General features: G+C 37.7%; 1 protein-coding gene across 1 annotated transcript in view; it reads left to right on the top strand.

The window, feature by feature from the left end:
- Positions 1-1,451: 1,451 nt before the first annotated feature.
- CFAP20DC (CFAP20 domain containing) overlaps positions 1,452-19,286 on the top strand; it is a 245,334-nt gene continuing 227,499 nt past the window's right edge. Inside the window, 4 exon segments of the mRNA XM_036030972.1 lie at positions 1,452-1,852; positions 4,613-4,702; positions 8,575-8,668; positions 16,484-16,556. Of these exon segments, the coding sequence (XP_035886865.1) occupies positions 1,832-1,852; positions 4,613-4,702; positions 8,575-8,668; positions 16,484-16,556 (278 nt within the window). The 5' untranslated portion in view covers positions 1,452-1,831.

Below are 19,286 nucleotides of genomic sequence, written 5' to 3'. Positions count from 1 at the left end.
ACATTGCATCCTTAAGCAAATTCCTTATCAACCCTAATCAATTGAGAATATTCCTCAATATTCTCAACTAACCCTTCCCTCACAGGATTGTGAACCTGTGAACTATGTGGCCTATAAGGACTCCATGAGTGGTACTGATAAGGAAACTCAAGAGTTGGGAAATTTTAGTTTTAGGTAATAGTTAACTAGCTTAGTAGTTAATGCAGTAAAAAGCTATTGTTTCGGGAAGTGAAATACATACACCCTGACTCCAGGAGACCACAAGCAAGTCCACCTTTGTGCCCCAGGGAGACTGCAAGCAGCAAACTGGAATCTGAGCCATTGTGTTCCAGGGGGAGACATTCAGCTGCCTGGGACACAGATAAAGAAAATCACCCCAGACACAGGACCCAGATAGAAAATCACCAGTCCTCGGATGAAAGGATGTTAGGTAAATTGACAGACTTCAGCTTTTATCTTATTAACCTCTTTCCTGGATTCCAAATCCCTTACCTATACTTTTTCCTCATAAAAAGGCTGGTTTGAAAGGAAATGCAAGAGGGTCTGTTAGGGTACATAACCTGCCATCTTCTCTGATGGCAGGCCATCTGAATAAAGTGCCCATAAAGATGGGATCTGGCTCTGCTTATTTGTTCTGGTAGAGACAGAGCAGCACGAACGCTGGCACTGGCTGTCCGGGTTTCAATACCTGATTAATAACCCTATGCCACTGACCTAGCTCAACCTTAAGGACAGCATCAGAAAGGAGCTCCAAACCAGCTCCATTGCTTCTTGAGCAAGCTATTTCACCTCTCTGAGCCACAGTTCTTTAGTCAAAAACAGACAATAATATCTACCCTGTAAAAGTAGTTCTGACATGGAACTACATAAAGTAACTGAAGAGTTAAACTTACAAAGCCTGGCTCATAATGTAATTATTTTGAGAGGGGGGGGGGGGAACAAACCTTGGCTTTTTAACATGTGCACTGATCTTGAATAAATACTCCCACTTACTTGGGCCTTCTGAAACAATGGAAGGGGCTGGCAAATCCTATTATTGCCTCAACAAATCCAAGTTTGGGAACCTTCAAACCAAAGGCCACATAAGGATTTCACGATTCTATCACTTTCCTTCAGTAACCTACCAGTGATCAGTGTTTACAACCAAGACAGAGGAAGCGGATATGCCAGATTTAGAGAAGAATCCAGCAACCGTGGCAGCTCTTAAACCAGGCTAAGTTTGAGCTTTTTCTGCCGACACCAGTCACGACCTAAAGATAGCGCACGTCACAGACTGCGTCCATCCTCTCTCTGGGACTCCCTCAGTTGCCTGGGTAACGCTCTCGTCACTGCGTAGCTTCCTTGGCCTGCTGGCCAGAAATCCAAACAGCGCGCTGCGCGGACGTCCAGTGAAAACCAATGGGCGCGGCCCGAGTGTAGGCGCGCTCAGCCCACCCCCCACTCTCCTACTCTGAACGGGTTGAGCGGCCGGCCCCGCAGAGCGCCAGTAGCAGCGCGCCTTTTTTTCCCCGGGCGCGCGAGCGGTTGTCTGTAGCTCCGTGGCTGGGCGCCCCGTCACGTAGGTTACGCACACAATCCCTCGCCAGGGTCCGCCCTGGCAGCTGCGCCCTCGCTCACCCCGGCACTCCGGCGGCGGTGACAGCGATGGTGCGTTTCGGGGGACCGAGGTGGAGCTGACCCGAGGCTGAGAAGAGCCTGAGCGAGTCAGGGCCAACCACGAAGCGGTTGGGGGCTGTGGGGTTCCCGCCCGCCGTTTTCCAGCCGTCTGGGTCACGTTACTCGCTGGAAGCCCAGAACTCCGTGCCCCCCAAGCCCTGGCTCCCCTGCGGGAATGTTCAAAAATGAGTACCAGGTAACCCAAAACGGTCTCCAACCTGTCTGTATAGCTTTCTCGGCTTGTGTGAGGTAGCTACTGCTCGGGGTGAGGACAAAGCTTCCCCCAACCTGCCATAGTATCTTTTTTCGGCTTAAGAACTTGATGGATGAGTGTTTTTCATTCAAAAAGAAAAAAAAAAGCAACTAACGTCTGGGCTTATGATTTTACTTTGTTCAGTCTCCGGCTCAGTGCTTCTCAAGGTATATGGAGTGCCTGAAATTCTAATTAAAATGCAGATCTTAAACCCCAACCAGACTCCTAAATCAGAATCTCGAGAACAGGGCTTGAGTTTTAACACGCGCCTTGGGTACTCACTATTGATGCACACCGGTGTATCAGAAGCTATTTAGAAAAGAGTGAATGAGTGAGCGCATTGAATGGGTTAAACCTAGAAAAGAAACACGCACTTGAGCTATATGCTATTTTCTCCAAACCTGGGGGTCAATGATTCTCAAAACACTGGGGTATATTAGGATCACTTAGGATACCTGTCAAAATGCAGATTTCTTGATTCTCATCCCAGATCTAGTGAATCAAAGTCCCTGTAGGTGGGGCTAGTTAATTTACCTTTGAGGCTATTAGTCTCCAGTTCATGCTAATTTAGGTAGTCCAAAGATAAGGGAAGAAACTGATTCTGTGTCTTCCTTAGTCACCTTTCTGAGTATCCTAGAGTGTCTCAATGCCTGACCTGCTTTCCTTACTTCACTGGCATCCCCTTCCTGCTTTTCCTTTGTCCTAGTCTCCTGCCCTCCCCACCCTACCTCTGCCTGAGGTTACACTCTCAGTTTACAATGTTTTTCATCCTAGCCCTACTGTTAGAATGAACAACTTTGTCCCTGTGCCAGGACTGTAGACAGTCCTCCACTGGTCTACAATACTTTGTCCCTTCTCCCTTTTCATCAAACACTACCTGCCTTCTCATGAGTGTCCTGATGGTATTTTGAAGTTCTCTTTCTTCCATTCCAATTGTTAGAACAATTTTAGAGAGTTTTTCTCACTTCATGTAGGTAAAATATATTGTTGTATAGAAAAGCATACTCCTACTGTGGGAAACTTAGAAAACAGGAGGAAAAGAAATGAGGAGTGGCAGTTTTCTATCTCACCAGGTATAAGGATTTTTCTTTTAAAAAAGCAACAAAATAAAAACTGCCTTAAATTTAAAATTCATAGTGAAATATGACCTGAACCCAGGAACTATAGTGATTCTTTCCACACACAGTTTGCATATATAGTGCCTAAGGAAGAAGAAATTAAATGTCTTAAGTGATTATTTCTTAAAACTCAGAAGCAAAAATAGCTTTATGTTATTGAGAAAAATTAAAAGCTGGACATTCTTTACAAAAATCAGACAGATTTGCTCATGTGCTGCTTATAACTCAAACAGGCCATAAAAGGAAACCATATTTAATCATTATTTCAGATTTTCAATTTCTTGCAATAAATTCTTCCTGAAAGATAATCATCTTGTTTAATTTCTCTCCTTTACCATGAAAGGTGATAGAAATTTAGTAATGTGTTCAGTGTTTTTGCATAAGCATTTCTCTCCATGGTCTTCTCAGGTTTATAGTAGAGACCATGTAGCATATCTATAAATAAGATTCTCTATTTTTCTTATACAGATTTTATAGATTTTCAAATTAAATATATACAGGGTGTTGCAAAAGTAGGTTTACATTTGTCAGTATGTGAAACACAGAATTTATTCTTGTATCATTGTTTAATAATTACTTTATTTCCATATGAACAACTATAAACCTATTCTTGCTCCTTCCTGTCTAAAAAAATTCTTAGGAAAGCTGAAAATAAAAGTCATTCTTCATTTACTCCCAAACTTTTTTGTTGACCAGACTAAACTACCATATTTTGCTGTGTATAATGCACACTTTTCTGCCCAAAAGTGTGCAAAGTGTGCAAATTTTTGAGGGAAAAATAAGGATGTACATTCTACATGGGTAGTATCTGAAATACCTTGTATCTGTTCCTGTGTTTTGTAATTATTTGTTACATAAAAGTTCTTGTACCATAATATGTTAAAAAATAAATGCTAAAATTCCTTTATTATACAAAAAAATCTAAATATAAACAAATAATTAAATTAAATTAAAACAAAACATTTTTTTACCTGGAAGTTTCAGCCGAAAACATGGGAGTGCATTATACATGGCAAAATACAGTATTAATTTGCCTTTTATTGAATAATTATTGCTGGTACTATTGAGCTTTTGCTATGTGTAAGGTATTGTGCTTGATGGTTTATCTTTACTATTTTACAAGTGAAGAATCAAGAGGTTAAGTAACTTCTAGGTCAGGTAGTTAATAAATAGCAAAGCTGATATTGGAACTCAGGCCAGTATGACTAAAAATCTTGAAACAAAGATTATTATCATAATTTATTAGTCTGGGATGAACAGGATGTTTTGTAAGCATGATCTATACATGTCAAATAAATGACCTTCACTCTAAGAGAGTGCAGGTTTGTATGGCACAATTTATTAATGTTTATCATGCTTTAAAAGAAATTACTTAAACCATTAATCCAGGGTGAATCAAATCAGATCTGCTATGGCTAGTTACAATCAAGGTATAAGGTAGGAATAATAACAGGGATTGTGTTTTCTCCCAGATTTACTTACCTGACAGAAGCCTGAACAATGGTTGTAGACTATGTGGTGGGTTGTATCTTCTCCTTAACACTGTCTTCCACTTTAATTTAAATATTTCATTTTTGTTTTCCAGGGGGGTGCATTTGTTGAAATCTTTAGTGCTCAGGGGAAAAATCCTGGAGCAAAATGGAAGATTCTTGGCAGTCCATCTGTGATTTGGAAAGTAAGTGTGAGGAATTAGAGCCACCTAAAACCTAGGAAGAAATGAGTGATGGTTATAACAAAAGGTTTGATCAGTTTTCACACTCTTTTTCCTGTTCATTCACTCAAGAATCCTTTCATGACATTGTCGGCTGCAGTTCTCCCAGGCAGCACTCCTCGGTTGTTTAAGACTTAGGCACCCAACTCACAGCCCTTCTCTGTACACCAAGTCCTGCTTTTGTTTTAGGTGATCTCAGTATCTGTGAGGAAAATCTCTCCAAACCCTTAACTTCTTAGTTTCTTTATTTCTTCATTTCTAATGACTTCTTCCACTCATTCCCACTGTCACTTTAGCACCCATTCCCACTATCACACCCTGTACCTTATCACCACAAACTGCAGGGCCTCTGAAATTACTAAGTGAGACATCAAGACATCCCTCTTTGACCCCAATCTTCAATTCTTGAGTTGCTTGCCCAGTTACTCTCACTACATTTGTTCTTCAACCTATAATTCAGATGCTTAGGCCATTGGCCATTTTACTTTTTCCTGCGTTTGGTTTTATTTATGTATTTTCTCTGTCCTCATGTCCTTTTCTCTCCAGCCCAGAATCCAGAGTCTGTGATTTTAGTCGCTGCCTGGTCAAGACCTTGAATGCCCTTGCTCCTTGTCCTTTCATCATCCCTGCCTCACAAACACCAACCCTTTCTGAATCCTGAGTCATCTCTCTGCACCTGGGCTTCTCAGTACCTTTGGAGAAAATGTCTATAGCCTTTCAGATTGATGATGCTATAAATTCAACCCAAACAGCCCAGAAAGGTCTCTAAAATAATTCTTTCTCAATTATCTTCAGATTTTCAACTACCAACTCCCTACCCTCATCCCCAATCCATACCCAGACCGGTATTCTTCACTCATTAACCAGAAGACCTCACCCCCCATTTCATGGGGAAAACCAATGCCAGCAGGCAGAAACTACCTCAGTTTTCTGCTACCAGATCTAAAAACCTATGTCCATCCCTATCTTCTCTTTCTATTCTCTGCTGAGCACTCAAGAGAAAAATGCCTTTTTAGGGACTCTGTTCTATGCATAACTAAAACTACTACTAATTGAATGGTTTCTGCTTGCCAAGCACAGCATCAAGAATGTTACGTATGCTAGGTAATCTGTACAATAGCCTGGTAATCTGTACAAAGGTAGGTACCTTTATGCCCCTTTTATAGACCATAAAACTAAGGCATGGAGAGGGTAAGCAATTTGCTCACAGTTATACAGCTTTTACTATGAATGAAAGTTGATGATGCTATGAGGGTATACAGCAAGGAAATTAGGAAACACTTTCCAAGGGAATGACATTTGATCTCTTAAGAGCTAACTAGACACTGTGCAGGGCTGGTGGAGAGCAAAGCATTTCAGGGAAAGGGAAAAGGGTGTACAAAGTCCTTGTGTTAGCAGAGAGCTTAGAATTTTTAAGGCTAGGATGCAAAGGAGAGAGTGCAAGGTAAGAGATGGGGTTTGAAAAACTGGGCAGGGTCCCTAATGAACAGATCAAAGATCCAAAAGTAGAACGAAGCAATGAAGAGATGGCCAGCATATCAGATGCATAGTTCAAAACACTGGTAATCTGGATGCTCACAGAAATGGTTCTGTATGGTCGCAAAATGGAGGAAAAGTGAAGGCTATACAAAGTGAAATGAAAGTGAAACCAGGACTCAAATCAACAGTTTGGACCACAAGGAAGAAAGAAACATTCAACCAGAACAGAATGAAGAAACAGGAATCAAAAAAGTGAGGAGAGGCTTAGGAACCTTCAGGACATCTTTAAACATTCCAACAACCGAGTCATAGGGGTGCCAGAAGGAGAAGAGGAAGAACAGAAATGAAAAACTTATTTGAAAACATAATGAAGGAGAACTTCTCCAATCTGGCAAAGAAAATAGACTTCCAGAAAGTCCAGGAAGCCCAGACAGTACCAAAGAAGCTGCACCCAAGGAAGCACACACCAAGGTACATCATAATTACATTAGCCAAGATTAAAGATGAGGAGAGAATCTTAAAAGCAGCAAGAGAAAAGGAGACAGTTACCTACAAAGAAGTTCCCATCAGACTGTCAGCTGATTTTTCAAAAGAAATCTTACAGGCAAGAAGGGGCTGGAAAGAAGTTATTTGAAGTCATGAAAGGCAAAGGCCTACATCCAAGAATATGCTATCAAGCAAAGCTATCATTTAGAATGGAAGGGCAGATAAAGTGCTTCTCAGGTAAGGTCAAATTAAGGGAGTTCATCATCACCAAGACATTATTATATGAAATGTTAAAGGGACTTATCTAAGAAAAAAAAGATCAAAACTAGGAACAGTGAAATGACAACAAACTCACAACTATCAACGACTGAACCTAAAAAAACAAAAACAGAAGCTATGCAAACAACTAGAACAGGGGCAGAACCAGAGAAATGGAGAACACATGGAGGGTCATTGGTGGGGAGGGGGAGAATGGAGAAAAGGTACAGGGAATAAAAAGCATAAATGGTAGGTACAAAATAGGAGGAAGTTAATAATAGTATAGGAAATGTAGAAGCCAAAGAACTTATGTGTATGATCCATGGACATGAACTGAGGGGGGAAATGTGGGTGGGGGAGTGCAGGGTAGAGGGAAATAAACAGGAGAAAAATGGGACAACTCTAATAGCATAATCAATAAAATACATTTAAAAAAAAAGAAAGAAAAAGAAAAACTGGGCTATGCAAGTGCTTATGGACTGGTTGAAGATCTTGGTAAACTGTTCATTGGTTTTGAGTATATGCCCAACTTGCATGTAGATGGAATAAATAAAACACTTTGTGTGTGTGTGTTTATTTCAAATACATAAGAGATGGTATTGTAATGGGTATAATAAATTAAAGTGTTACTTAATTCTTAGCAGCCATTAGTTTCAATGCATTTCTTTCTTTTTTTAAAGATTTTATTTATTTATTTTTAGAGAGGGAAGGGAGGGAGATAGAGAGAGAGAAAGAGAAACATCAGTGTGCAGTTGCTGCGGAGTCATGGCCTGCAACCCAGGCATGTACCCTGACTGGGAATTGAACCTGCAACACTTTGGTTCGCAGCCTGTGCTCAATCCACTGAGCTACGCCAGCTGGGGTGCATTTCTTAACATATACAAAATTAGAGAGTGGGAGGATGTGTAAAATATTTTAATGTGACAAGGGAGTTTTTATACTCAAAGATTAGGAATTTGGTCCATAAAAAAATAACCCTTTATATTACTACTTTAACTCATGGAAATTGGACTCTGATGTTAAGAAACTCTGAAGTATATCTTGGTTTCTTTTGTTTTGTGTGTTCCTGTGACCTTAGTTTTTTACGTCACCTTAATTGTAACACTTTAATTTGTACTGGCTCTAAGTAAATAATATAGAATTTCAAGTTACAGCACTAGTAAAGAAATAGGCAGTGATAAATTTTGTTCTGAGCCATTGCCAGAAATTAAGGAACTTTCAGACTGGATACAACATAGGTTAGATGATTTATTATACTGTAACAGGCCATGATGTTCAGCCTGTGCTGTTAGACAGACATACACAGATTAAAGGAGAGAAAGGGTAAGTCAACTCTGGAAGCTCATAATTAGTAACTTGAGAATCCCTAAACTTGGAGAATTTTTTTTGTTATTTGGAGGTGGAGTGCCTTGATATGAGATTTGCCAAGTGGCTTAGTGTGGCTTCTGTATGCCAGTTCCCAGCAAGTGTCAGGGTAAGAGTATCAAGGCCTAAGTCTACTTTTAAGGCATTTGAATCTGGAACTTGTTTCCTATTAGTTTGCAGCTCCAATTTTTTAATAGAAACCAAATAAAATACACTTCAGTTACCGTTGTTTTCACTTTGTTCTGTAGGAATTTGATAAAGAAGTTAAAAGTTTTGTGTTTGTCCTGGAAGGCAGCAGCCAAACAAACAAAATTCAGTTACCAAAGGAGAATAAGCAGATCCGTAAGTAAGATTTTTAATATTGGAAGTTAACATTTGATGCTTAACATTATATTTTTAAGTCTCATACAGAGGCATTAGTTTGACTTTCACTGGCACCTGTTGACATGACATGATAGGAATTTTTTTAGTTTAGAAAGTAACATTATGTCGTGCTTTAAAAAATATAGTCTGCTTCACTGTTTACTAGAAATCTAGCAGTATTTTTAAGAAGATTTAGAGGTTTATTTAATAGTCATTAATTATAATAATAATGGATTTATTGAGCACTTACTATATGCCTGTGACTTTCTAAACATTTCACATTTAACTCTTTATCCTCACAATAGCTCTTCTATAGATGAGCACACTGAGGTTGGTTCCTTGTCAAGAAATCAGGTAGTTAAGGCTAAGTTGTGAAATAAACTCAGGAAATTAAATAGGGAATTAATTTGTGAGAAAAAAACTATGTAAAATATAATATTAAGTGACATATAAACTTATATACCTTTAAAAATATTAATATCTAATAAGGATAAATATGAATATCTGTTTTAACAAAAGCTCCAAGAGTGGATTTGAATTCTTACTTCGGAAATTAGGGTCAGCATTTTAAGGCAGAAGAAACCCTGAGATCACCTAAATTTAGGATCAGAAGCCCAGTTATTGGCAGAACTGGGATTAAAATTTGAGGCTCTGCCACCAAATTAGGCTTTGTGTAAACTTATGTGATTTAAGAAAAATTATTTTTTAAAATGATTAATTAGATTTTTATCAACTTTTTTCTATGTTTATAGATTTTAGGTGATTTAGCAAATATAAGTAGCCAGTTATTTTTTACACTTGCCATTTACTTATTCCTTCCTTCATTGATTAAAAACACTTATTGAATACTACTGTGTGTCAGGCACTATGAAGACAGTTCTTAGTGTTACAGAACAAACAAGGGGGGCCTGGGACGATATACTATTATTGAAAAAAAAAGCCCCCAGGTCCGTCATGTCCACTGCCCGAGGAAAGACGTCTCTCAATGCCAGAGATTTGTGAAAAGGAAAGGAAATGTTTATTTAATGCTATACAAACTTCAAGTAGTGACCTAATGTCTTTATCAAAAATCCTAAAGTCCCTTAAAAACACCCACAAACACACACAGTCCTTCCTTCCCCCTTTGCCCAGTCCAGAGTACCATATCTCAGGAAAGGAAATAGAAGTCCATGGCTCAGGCAGTCCTCTGGTTCTTCCCAGTTAGTACTCCATCTTGACTGGGAGACCTCCCTGGGTTCCCGGCACCCTCAGCTGTGTTGGTACCCTCAGCTGTGTCGCTGGGATCTCTGCTAAAACCAGGTGGTGGTTCCCCCTTCTAAAGCTGTGGGGGTCCCCACTCTGGCAAAGGCACGTGGTCCTCTCTCCCAGGGCCATGGGAGTCCCCACTTGGTCCAGGCCGCGTGGTTCTCCCTCCCAGGGCTGCGGGAAGGGAGAGTCCCCACTCTATCCAGGATGCATGGTTCTCCCTCTCAGGGCTGCCACGTGGTTCTCTCTTAGGGCTGCACATGGTTCACCCGCTCAGGGATGCCGCCTCTGGGTTTTAAATCCCCGTGCCCGCCTTCCTCTGCAGCCCCATTTCTGACTCCTCCCACACTCGGCTTCACATGCCAGAATTCATATCCTTCCAGCTTTACTGGACTGCCATCATGAGTCTGGGCAGGTGTGACCCCATGTCCTGGAGCCAATCTTCTCCGACCTCCTACGCAGGCGCCCTAACTCGGGGGACCTGCCCCCCAGTTACGCCTTGGTGGGGTAATTACTTCTGTACCCCTGGTTCAGAGCATGGCCACAGCTATTTAACATATCTAAGCGACCAACCAAAGGCTATAGATATGTTAAATGACCACACCAGAGGTTAGCTACAAGGCTATTGCTATATGAAACAGCTCTCAAAGGCCCTACCTCATTTGTCCCTTCCCCCAGCCCACACCTGGGGGTGGGGTGAAGACATCCTAAAATCTCCTGGACACCTTGAGTTCTGGACCCCATTTCAAATGCCTATTTGGGGTTCCCCCTCTTGGCTGCACCCTGTAACATTAGTATCTGATTTTCTCACTTTAATTCAATTTTCTAACTGTTTATAGAATCTGTGTTTTATCTACCATTTCAAGCTACTACATGCATGTTTTAGATTTCTGAGACATAAACCAAGCCATAGAAGTTATAGATGGGTGGTGATTAATTTTAAAATGGTTTGTCAGTGTTTATTTCTAAAATAAAATAAGAAACAGAACTCAGAAAGAATAATCATTGTTAATCCTTACTAATTTACTACAATTAAAAAATCATGATTTTCTCATAGCTCCTGCTTTCTTAAAAATAACAGATTTGTTGTTTTTTATTTTCACAAAAATTCATGCATGTAATGAGATGAACTAAGATGATCCAGGGAAACATTTTTTAATTGTAGATTATTCTTCTTACAGGAAACATGTTCCATCTTTTTAAAGGATATTGACCTGTGAGATAAATACATTTGATTTATAGGAACATGACTTAACCTAAGCCAGTGTTCTCGTTTTTTTCTTATTGTTGGTCTCTACTTCCATGTGATGCCCTCAGCATCTTTGAACATGATCATGATATTAGCAAAGTCAAATCACTTCTAGTAACATTTTTCAGTTTGCTCTGAAAAATATGTCTCCTCTACCAAACGCTCAGTGCCTAAAGACAAGCTCCCTTTTCCAACTTTTATCTAAGAATTTTTTTTAGAAAAATATTTTTCAATGTGTTATAATTGCTTTTTAAATGGGAAGATGATCATTTTAATTGGAAGAAACTGAAGACTCTTCTAATGTATTTCTTGTACAATACTCTGTAATTAAAAATTAATCTGACTCTTCTGTAGCATGTGCAATGCTGTAACAATTGAAACAGTTTATACAGTCTTTAAGATTATGTGTAATTTTTGTACTAATGCTTTTAATATTAATTATTTGTAATTTTTGATAACAGCTTTATAGTTGTTTTTGCTTGTATATAATGACCTTCTGTTTGAAGTTGTTATGATTAAATTTAAATGGCATGCCTTGAATAGAGAATTGGCTTTCAATTAACATTTCTAAATCTAGCTCAGTTACCATTATGTAGTTCTATTTTGAAAGTAAACACACACTTTATTTATGCAAATTTGACATTAGGTATCCCATTATGTTTCTTGTTATATTAGGTGCTTCTGAAGAAAGTTTAACAATGAAATTAAGTACGTTTAACTTTTTATTTTAAATGGTAGTATTTCTGAATTACTTTTGAGCATCTCTAAATATGTCAGTTATTTTTTTCCTTAGCATCTTATCACATAAAGTGATATTAATTATCAGGCTGTGCATTTCTTTTGTGTAGGAATCTTGAATCATCTATTTTATATCCCTACTTTAGGATATCATATACAGTTGCTGTTTAATAAGTTTGTTAAATTTGTCACATAAAGAAACTATAACAAAAATAGGTTATAATTTCTAAATGTAACCAGCTGGCCTTGGTAATGAGACTTGAGGAAATCATTAACCAGATAAATAAATACATTCATGCTGCTCTTTACCCTGGAACATGTTATGTGGAGTTGAAGCATCTCTGTCACACATAAACATTTATCATTTGAATGGTCTGTTCCAGGACTTTCTATTTGAGGCTTATCTTTGAAACCAGTTTTGCTCTACCTGTGGCATCTGGGCCAACTGGTATGTCTCGGGATCAGCATCCCTGAAGCCCTGTATTAATCTAAGTTTCAGTTGCTTATCTTTATGAGGTTTCCCTCAAACCTCCCCCTGACCCCAACTTGCTATTCTTTTTAAGATAAATCTCATTATAACTTCCTCTGTTTAAACCTGTTCAGTGGCTTTGACCTTACCATTCTGACAGTGCTCTTGTCAGAGTCACTAGTGTTCTCTGTATTCCAGAATCCAATGGCCAGTTCTCAGCCCTCATCTTGCTTAACGTATCAGCAGCATTTCACCAGATTGATACTCTCCTCCTTGATCTATTTTCTTTACTCATTCTCCAAGATGCCCACTCCTAGTTTTCTTTCTGATTCACAGGTCTTCCTTCTGGTTTCCTTTCATAGTTCTCCTCTTCTCCCTAACCTGACTTAATGTTGCAGTGTGCCTGGATCTAGTAGTCCTTGACCCTCTCTGTACTTTTACTCCCTATTTATGCCATCTCTGTCTTACTGCAGCTTATATTTCCAGTTTATACTTCTCTCTCAACCTCAAGACTTGTATTTTCAGTTGCTTGCTTAACATTTTTGCTTGGACAGCTTTACCCTAGACATTTCTCCTCATCCTCCAGCAGAGAGCCCCATCTCAGTTGTTAGCAACTTGCCCTTTCAATTACTTAAACCAAAAACTCTTATGTAATACCAGCCTGATTTTTCTTCTCTTCATTCAGTCCATCAGGAAGATCTTGCTAATTGTGTTTGTTAGATTCATTCTCTGATTGTTACTTCATGCCACCTCCATTGCTACCACCCAGGTCCAAGCCACCATTATCTCATGCTTGGAATACTGCAGTAGTCTTCTAATTGGCCTCCCTATTTCTGACTTGTCCCCATTGTCCATTTAGCAACTATAGCAATACTTGTAAGGAACTCCTCTGCCGAAAATGTCCCATCTCTCTCAGAGTAAAAACCAAAGATCTGTTGGACTCTGCAGTATTGGTGCCCTCTTAACTCTCTGACTTCATCTCCTATTAGTCTTTCCCTGTTCACTCTGCTGCAACCATACAGTTCGCCTGGTTGTTCTCAAACATAGCCTGGTAGGTTGTCACCTTAGCACCTCTGCCTAGAGCTTCCTTTTCCCAGATAGCTATATGGCTCACATGCTCCCCTTCTTCAGGCCTTATCCCTGACCTGGGCTTTAGATCCTTCCCACACCTTTGACCCCTTTTACCGTGCTTTACTTTTTCAGGTAGTTCTTATCACCATTTAACATGTCATTTATTTATTTAAGTGTTTTTCTCACCATTACCAGAAAGTGACTGCCACCAGCACAGAAACTTAGTCTATTCAACTAAAACAGTGCCTGGCACATAGTAAACATCCACTAAATCTTTGTTGAATAAATTAATGAACATATGAGTGGCTTCCCATTGATTTTAGGATGACCTATATCCTTCACATGGCCTTGGAGGCCCCAAATGATTGAGTTTCTAGCTATTTGCCAGACTTCTCTCCTGCTGCTTACCTCCTTCTGTCTTTCCTCTCTGCCCTTTAGTCCTTTGAAGTTCATCTACTCTACTATTGCCTTTTTCACTGTACAATGAAGTATTCCCTCTTCCTATAAAATTTGTTCCTCTCTCCTACCCTCATCTCTTTTTCTCAGTCATCCCTGCTTATTCTTCACAGCTGAATTCCAATGTTATTTCTTCAAGAAAACCTTTACTCATCATACTTTTCCCTCTAAGGACCCAGGATTATATGCTCTGAAAGAGCACTGACATTCTTCATGGAACTGGCCTATACATTCTAAGAGGGCAGAGACAAGGTCTGTCTTAGTCACTACAAAAACTTCATCACTGAGTCTTGAACATAGTAGGTGCCTAATAAATCTTTACTGAATAATAGATCTAATTTAATTTGTATAAATAGTCCTACAACTTATAACTCTAAATTATTGACCTAGTTTATACATGAAAGATAAAAGGTCCCAGACAAGTTTCCTAATATGCCCAAGGGATGTGGCATAACCCATAATGAAGGCATAATGTTTCCTGTTGTCTGTATTGAAGCGGGAGATGTGGTTTAGTGTGCTGTTTGTGCCAGCACGGTGACGGGAACCAGTAAATAGTTTCAGCCATGCTCTATCAGGGTACTCTTTGGACAACATAACACCTGTAAAATGTATATGAGGGGTACAACTGTCATTTTCTATAATGAAACAACTGTAAAACCACTGTTTAAACATTTAGTGGTATTTTACAAGTTAAATGTATTTTTAAAATATTCAAAAGAAAAAATGACCTGATCCCTTAAAAGTAGAGGTAGTTTGTCTCAGGAAGAGAACATTGCAAAACTGCAGAAATCTGAATATTTCAGTAAAAAGACTAAATTTTTATGAATTTATGTACTTAATGGCATTTTTTGACTAACAGTAGTTCCACATTCAGCATTAAAGTAATTTTAAATATAATGTAGACATGGAGAGTCCATTTGAATTTACTAAGCCACTGGAAAGAATATTACTATAGAGTTTACTCAGCTTTTCTGACACACAGGATCAGTGTATGCCAGATGTTATTAAAGTACTTTTAAAGTGCTTTTTTCTTTGTCAGATCATCACCATATAGTATTGTCATACTTTTTAAATCTTAGAAGTGAAGCCTTTTGGAAACTAGGGCTTCTATATGTGAGAAAGTAGAATTACAAAGGTTTCTTTTTTGAGGGCAAGTGTCTTTCATATCTAAAAATGTTCACACAAAAATGCCCAGTATGTGTAGCTCTTTGTATTTGAAGAGAACAGTGCTGATTCAGTGAGATTTAGCACCTAAATTAGGGACCTTTTGTAAAGACTGCATTGCATTTATCCTGGTGCTCTTGGCTCTATTTACAGAGGCCATTGTGCAGTGGAAAAATACCATAGAGCCAATCAATGGAAGATGCAAGGGAGATTGATTAACGATGGTTTATTTAGGTTGGCCTCATTTTGATATCTAATTTTGGTTTTGTAGTCCAGGACCCTGATTGTTCTACTGGCTTTTCCCATAAATATGGTACAGTCTGATCCTTAGAGAATGTTCTGAGGTCAGAGCCTGTTATGCCCTGTTTTTGTTAGATTGCTTACTCTATGGATGGCTCTAAGCTTAGTATTTTAAGCAAAAGTTATCCTTTTATGTTTGATTTAGAAATATTAAGCATATTTGATCAAATATGTTTGTTGTTTAGATACTAAATTCCTTGTACAATATAGGAACTGTTTAAGTTGTTCAGGAATGTTGTTAAACAGTTTACTAAAGGAATATAGACTATTTAAACATGTATTATTACTTTAAAATACTTAAATTTGGTAAGCCTACTAATTCTGAATAAAAAGTTCCTAATCCATTAAAAGCATTGTAATTGACAGGTCAAGCAAAAGTTCAAAACGTTAGAGGAAAAGAATTAAGTATGTGAATCTATAGAGGTAATATGAAATTAATTGATTTTTGAAGCAGTTGCAGACTTTACCTATCAAAAGTGCCAAGGGATTGGTTTTTCTACAAACATTTTTAATCAAAGTAAAGTGATAGGAAATAAAAGTTATCAGTTCTTAATTTGTGAGCATTAGATTAATTATGTTCTTCCATCCATCTCAATATGGACACCATATTTAAAACCATATACACTAAATATGGCTCATCAGACCTTCAGCTGTAGTTGTTAGATTGTTTTTCTTGATCTATTGTTTTTTATTAAGTTGTTTAGTACAGTTAAAACTGTCAGTGAATAAAAATAATTGCCAAATGCTTTTATGACTGCCTTGATGGGAATCTATGGTTCAATTTTATATGTCTCTATGTACATTCTTTTGCAACTTATTGAAAGTAGTAAATAAAATATATTTTTAAAATTTTCATAAAAATTTCACCAAGCCCACAGATGGAACTTTAAAAGGCAACATTTGTTGTTAGAGTTTGATTTGACTTTCATCAGTTTTTTGCTTTCATAATGAGATTGTAGTTCAGGGGCAGTACTATTTCTGTTCTATATGTTACTGAAATGCTAAATGCTTGAGCTTGTTGATAACCTTTGATTATGTTTGTCTATATGCACATATAAGTGATTTAGACATATGAATGTATATTTTCCCCCTCTCATTCTAGTTGGACTGATCCAGAGGTTTCTTGTACTTCAGATTTACATACCCCTGGGACAAGACTTCTCCACCGAACTGCTGTAAGATATACAGAACTTCTTTCAATATTTTATATGTATTAGACATTTGATCAAACAATATAAATAGTCATTAATTACAAGTGGCAGCTTTTGCATTAAAGAGCAGTGACTTATCAAGTTGACATGAAGTAATTAAACTAATTGAGTCATACTTCTTAGAAATCACTAGTCTGGCATTTCCCTAGAGGAAGGAAGCAAATTTCATCTGTTTTAAAAATATCAGAGGATTATGAATTTGGCAGTAGCACTATACAGCCTATAACTTAAAGAAATAAATAATCCAAAAGTTTGAGATTTTGATTCAAATGAGCAGTGATGCTATGTTTTGTGCTACTTGCTATTAAAAACTATGTTTTATTTAAAATTGATTGAGGTTCTGCCCAAGATGGAGGGGTAGGTAGAAACCCTTCACTTCCTTGCACAACCAAAAGGAAGATAACAACCGATCTAAAATGAATATCAACCAGAAGTGCCAGAAAATCAAACTGCATGGAACTCCAACAACCAAGAAATTAAAGAAAAAGTCAGCCAGAACAACCAGACTGCTGTGCCAAGAAGAAAATATATGGCCCAAATGAAGGAACACAGCAAAACTTCAGAAAGAGAGCTAAGCAATGAGCAGATAGCCAACCTATCTGATGGAGAATTTGAAGCCCTGGTAATCAAAATGTTCACAGAACTGATTGGGCTTGGTCAAAAAATGAAAAAACAAATGAAAGATACCCAAAATGAAATAAAAAAATATTCAGGGAACCAACAGTGACAGGAAAAAAAAACAGGACTCAAAGCAACAATTTGGAACAAAAGGGAAAAATAAACATCCAGCCTGAACAGAATGAAGAAATTAGAATTCAAAAAATGAAGAGAGGCTTATGAACCTCTGGGACAGCCTGAAATATTCCAATACCCGAATTATAGGGGTGCCAGAGGAGAAAAACAACAGCAAGAAATTGAAAACTTATTTGAACAAATAATGAAAACTTCCCCAATATGGTGAAGAAAATAGACTTCCAGGAAGCCCAGAGTGTCCTAAAGAAGTTGGACCCGAAGAGGAACATACCAAGGCATACCATCATTATGTTACCCAAGAGTAAAGATGAAGAGAGAATCCTAAAAGCAGCAAGAGAAAAGGGGACAGTTACCTACAAGGGAGTTCCCATTAGACTATCAGATGATTTCTCAAAAGAAACCTTACAGGCAAGAAGGAGCTAGAAAGAAGTATTTAAAGTCACTAAAGGCAAGGACCTACATCCAAGATGCTCTATCCAGCAAAGCTTTCATTTAGAATGGAAGGGCAGAAAAAGTGTTTCTCAGATAAGGTCAAGTTAAAGGAGGTCATCATCACCAAGCCATTATTTTATATGAAACGTTAAAGAGACTTATCTAAGAAAAAGAAGATAAAAATATGAACAATAAAATGACAAAAACCACAATTATCAACAAATGAACCTAAAAGAAAAGCAAAGTAACAAAAACAAAAACTAAGCAAATAACCAGAAGAGGAACAGAATGAGAGAATGGTCATCACATGGAGAAATTTCAATGGGGAGGGGGAAGGGAGGAATAGTGGGGAAAAGGTACAGGGAAGAAGAACCAAAACTGGTAGGCATATGGGGAGAGTTCAAAAATGGTATAGGAAACAAAGAACTCAAAGAGTTTATGTGTACAACCCTGGACATGAACTAAGCTTGTGACCCTGGATGCTGAAGAGTTGGAGGGTGCAGGGTAAAGGGGGGATAAAGGGAGAAAAATTGGGAAAGCTGTAATAGTACAATCAATAAAAATACTTTCAAGAATTGACTGAAATACCTCATTTTAATGTTGTCTAATTTAGGTTAGAAATATTGGTCCTTTCTGCTTACATAGATGGCTTGTAATATATTTGTTTTAAATTATCTTTCTATGAATAGATTGTTTAGCAACAATGAGAACTTTTACTCAGTTGTGCTGTCTTTATCTGAGATAATTATAAGAATGAAAACATTTGATTTGTACAATATACTCCTATAGAATTGAATACTGTTTAATTGTTACAGGTGAGGCAGTTCATATAGAAAATAATACAATAATACAATACAATGTGTTTCATGTACTCACAACTGTAGATCTGCTTTGTCCCATCCTGAAATTTGTTTACTTTTATTACAACATTACATTTAAGGTATGTTATTTTATCATTTGTTTTTGTAACTAATAGCTGTCCAAGGTCTAAGCTTAGGCTTTTATTTTCCCTGCTTACATAAATGACTTTTCCTATTAATGGAGGTAATTTTGTACTAGCTACACTGGTACAAACTAAGAGAAAGGAAGAACTTCTTTAATAAAATGAGAATAACAAATTTAAGTTTATTCACTTCTCTTTATGTGAATTATAATATTAACAATTTGAGCAGATGTTGGTAAAATATGAATTTTAGCTAATAATACACGATCTTATTTTCTTGAGTGGTGAAGGATAGATGGAACAATTTGTACCTTTGTTTTGTTCAACTTTAAATTTCAGTGAACCTCTAAGATTTACTATTATCTTCTGACTTGGTTACCAAGATTCTTTAAAATAGTTCTTATAGTAATAAGAGCAAAACATTATTTGATACTTTTATGTGTCTTTTTCTGGGTCTGCAAAAAAAAGCATTTTGAAGACCCTAAAGACATTCTGCATGTAGAGTACCATATAAAGCTTTACTCTTGGTGTAGAGGAAATCGTTTCCTACCAAATGGAAGAAAGCA

This window comes from Phyllostomus discolor, chromosome 7 (assembly GCF_004126475.2).
Source record: "Phyllostomus discolor isolate MPI-MPIP mPhyDis1 chromosome 7, mPhyDis1.pri.v3, whole genome shotgun sequence".
Classification (NCBI taxonomy): Eukaryota; Metazoa; Chordata; class Mammalia; order Chiroptera; family Phyllostomidae; genus Phyllostomus; species Phyllostomus discolor.
Note: the sequence above shows the minus strand (reverse complement) of the source record. Positions and strands in the feature narration are given on the sequence as shown.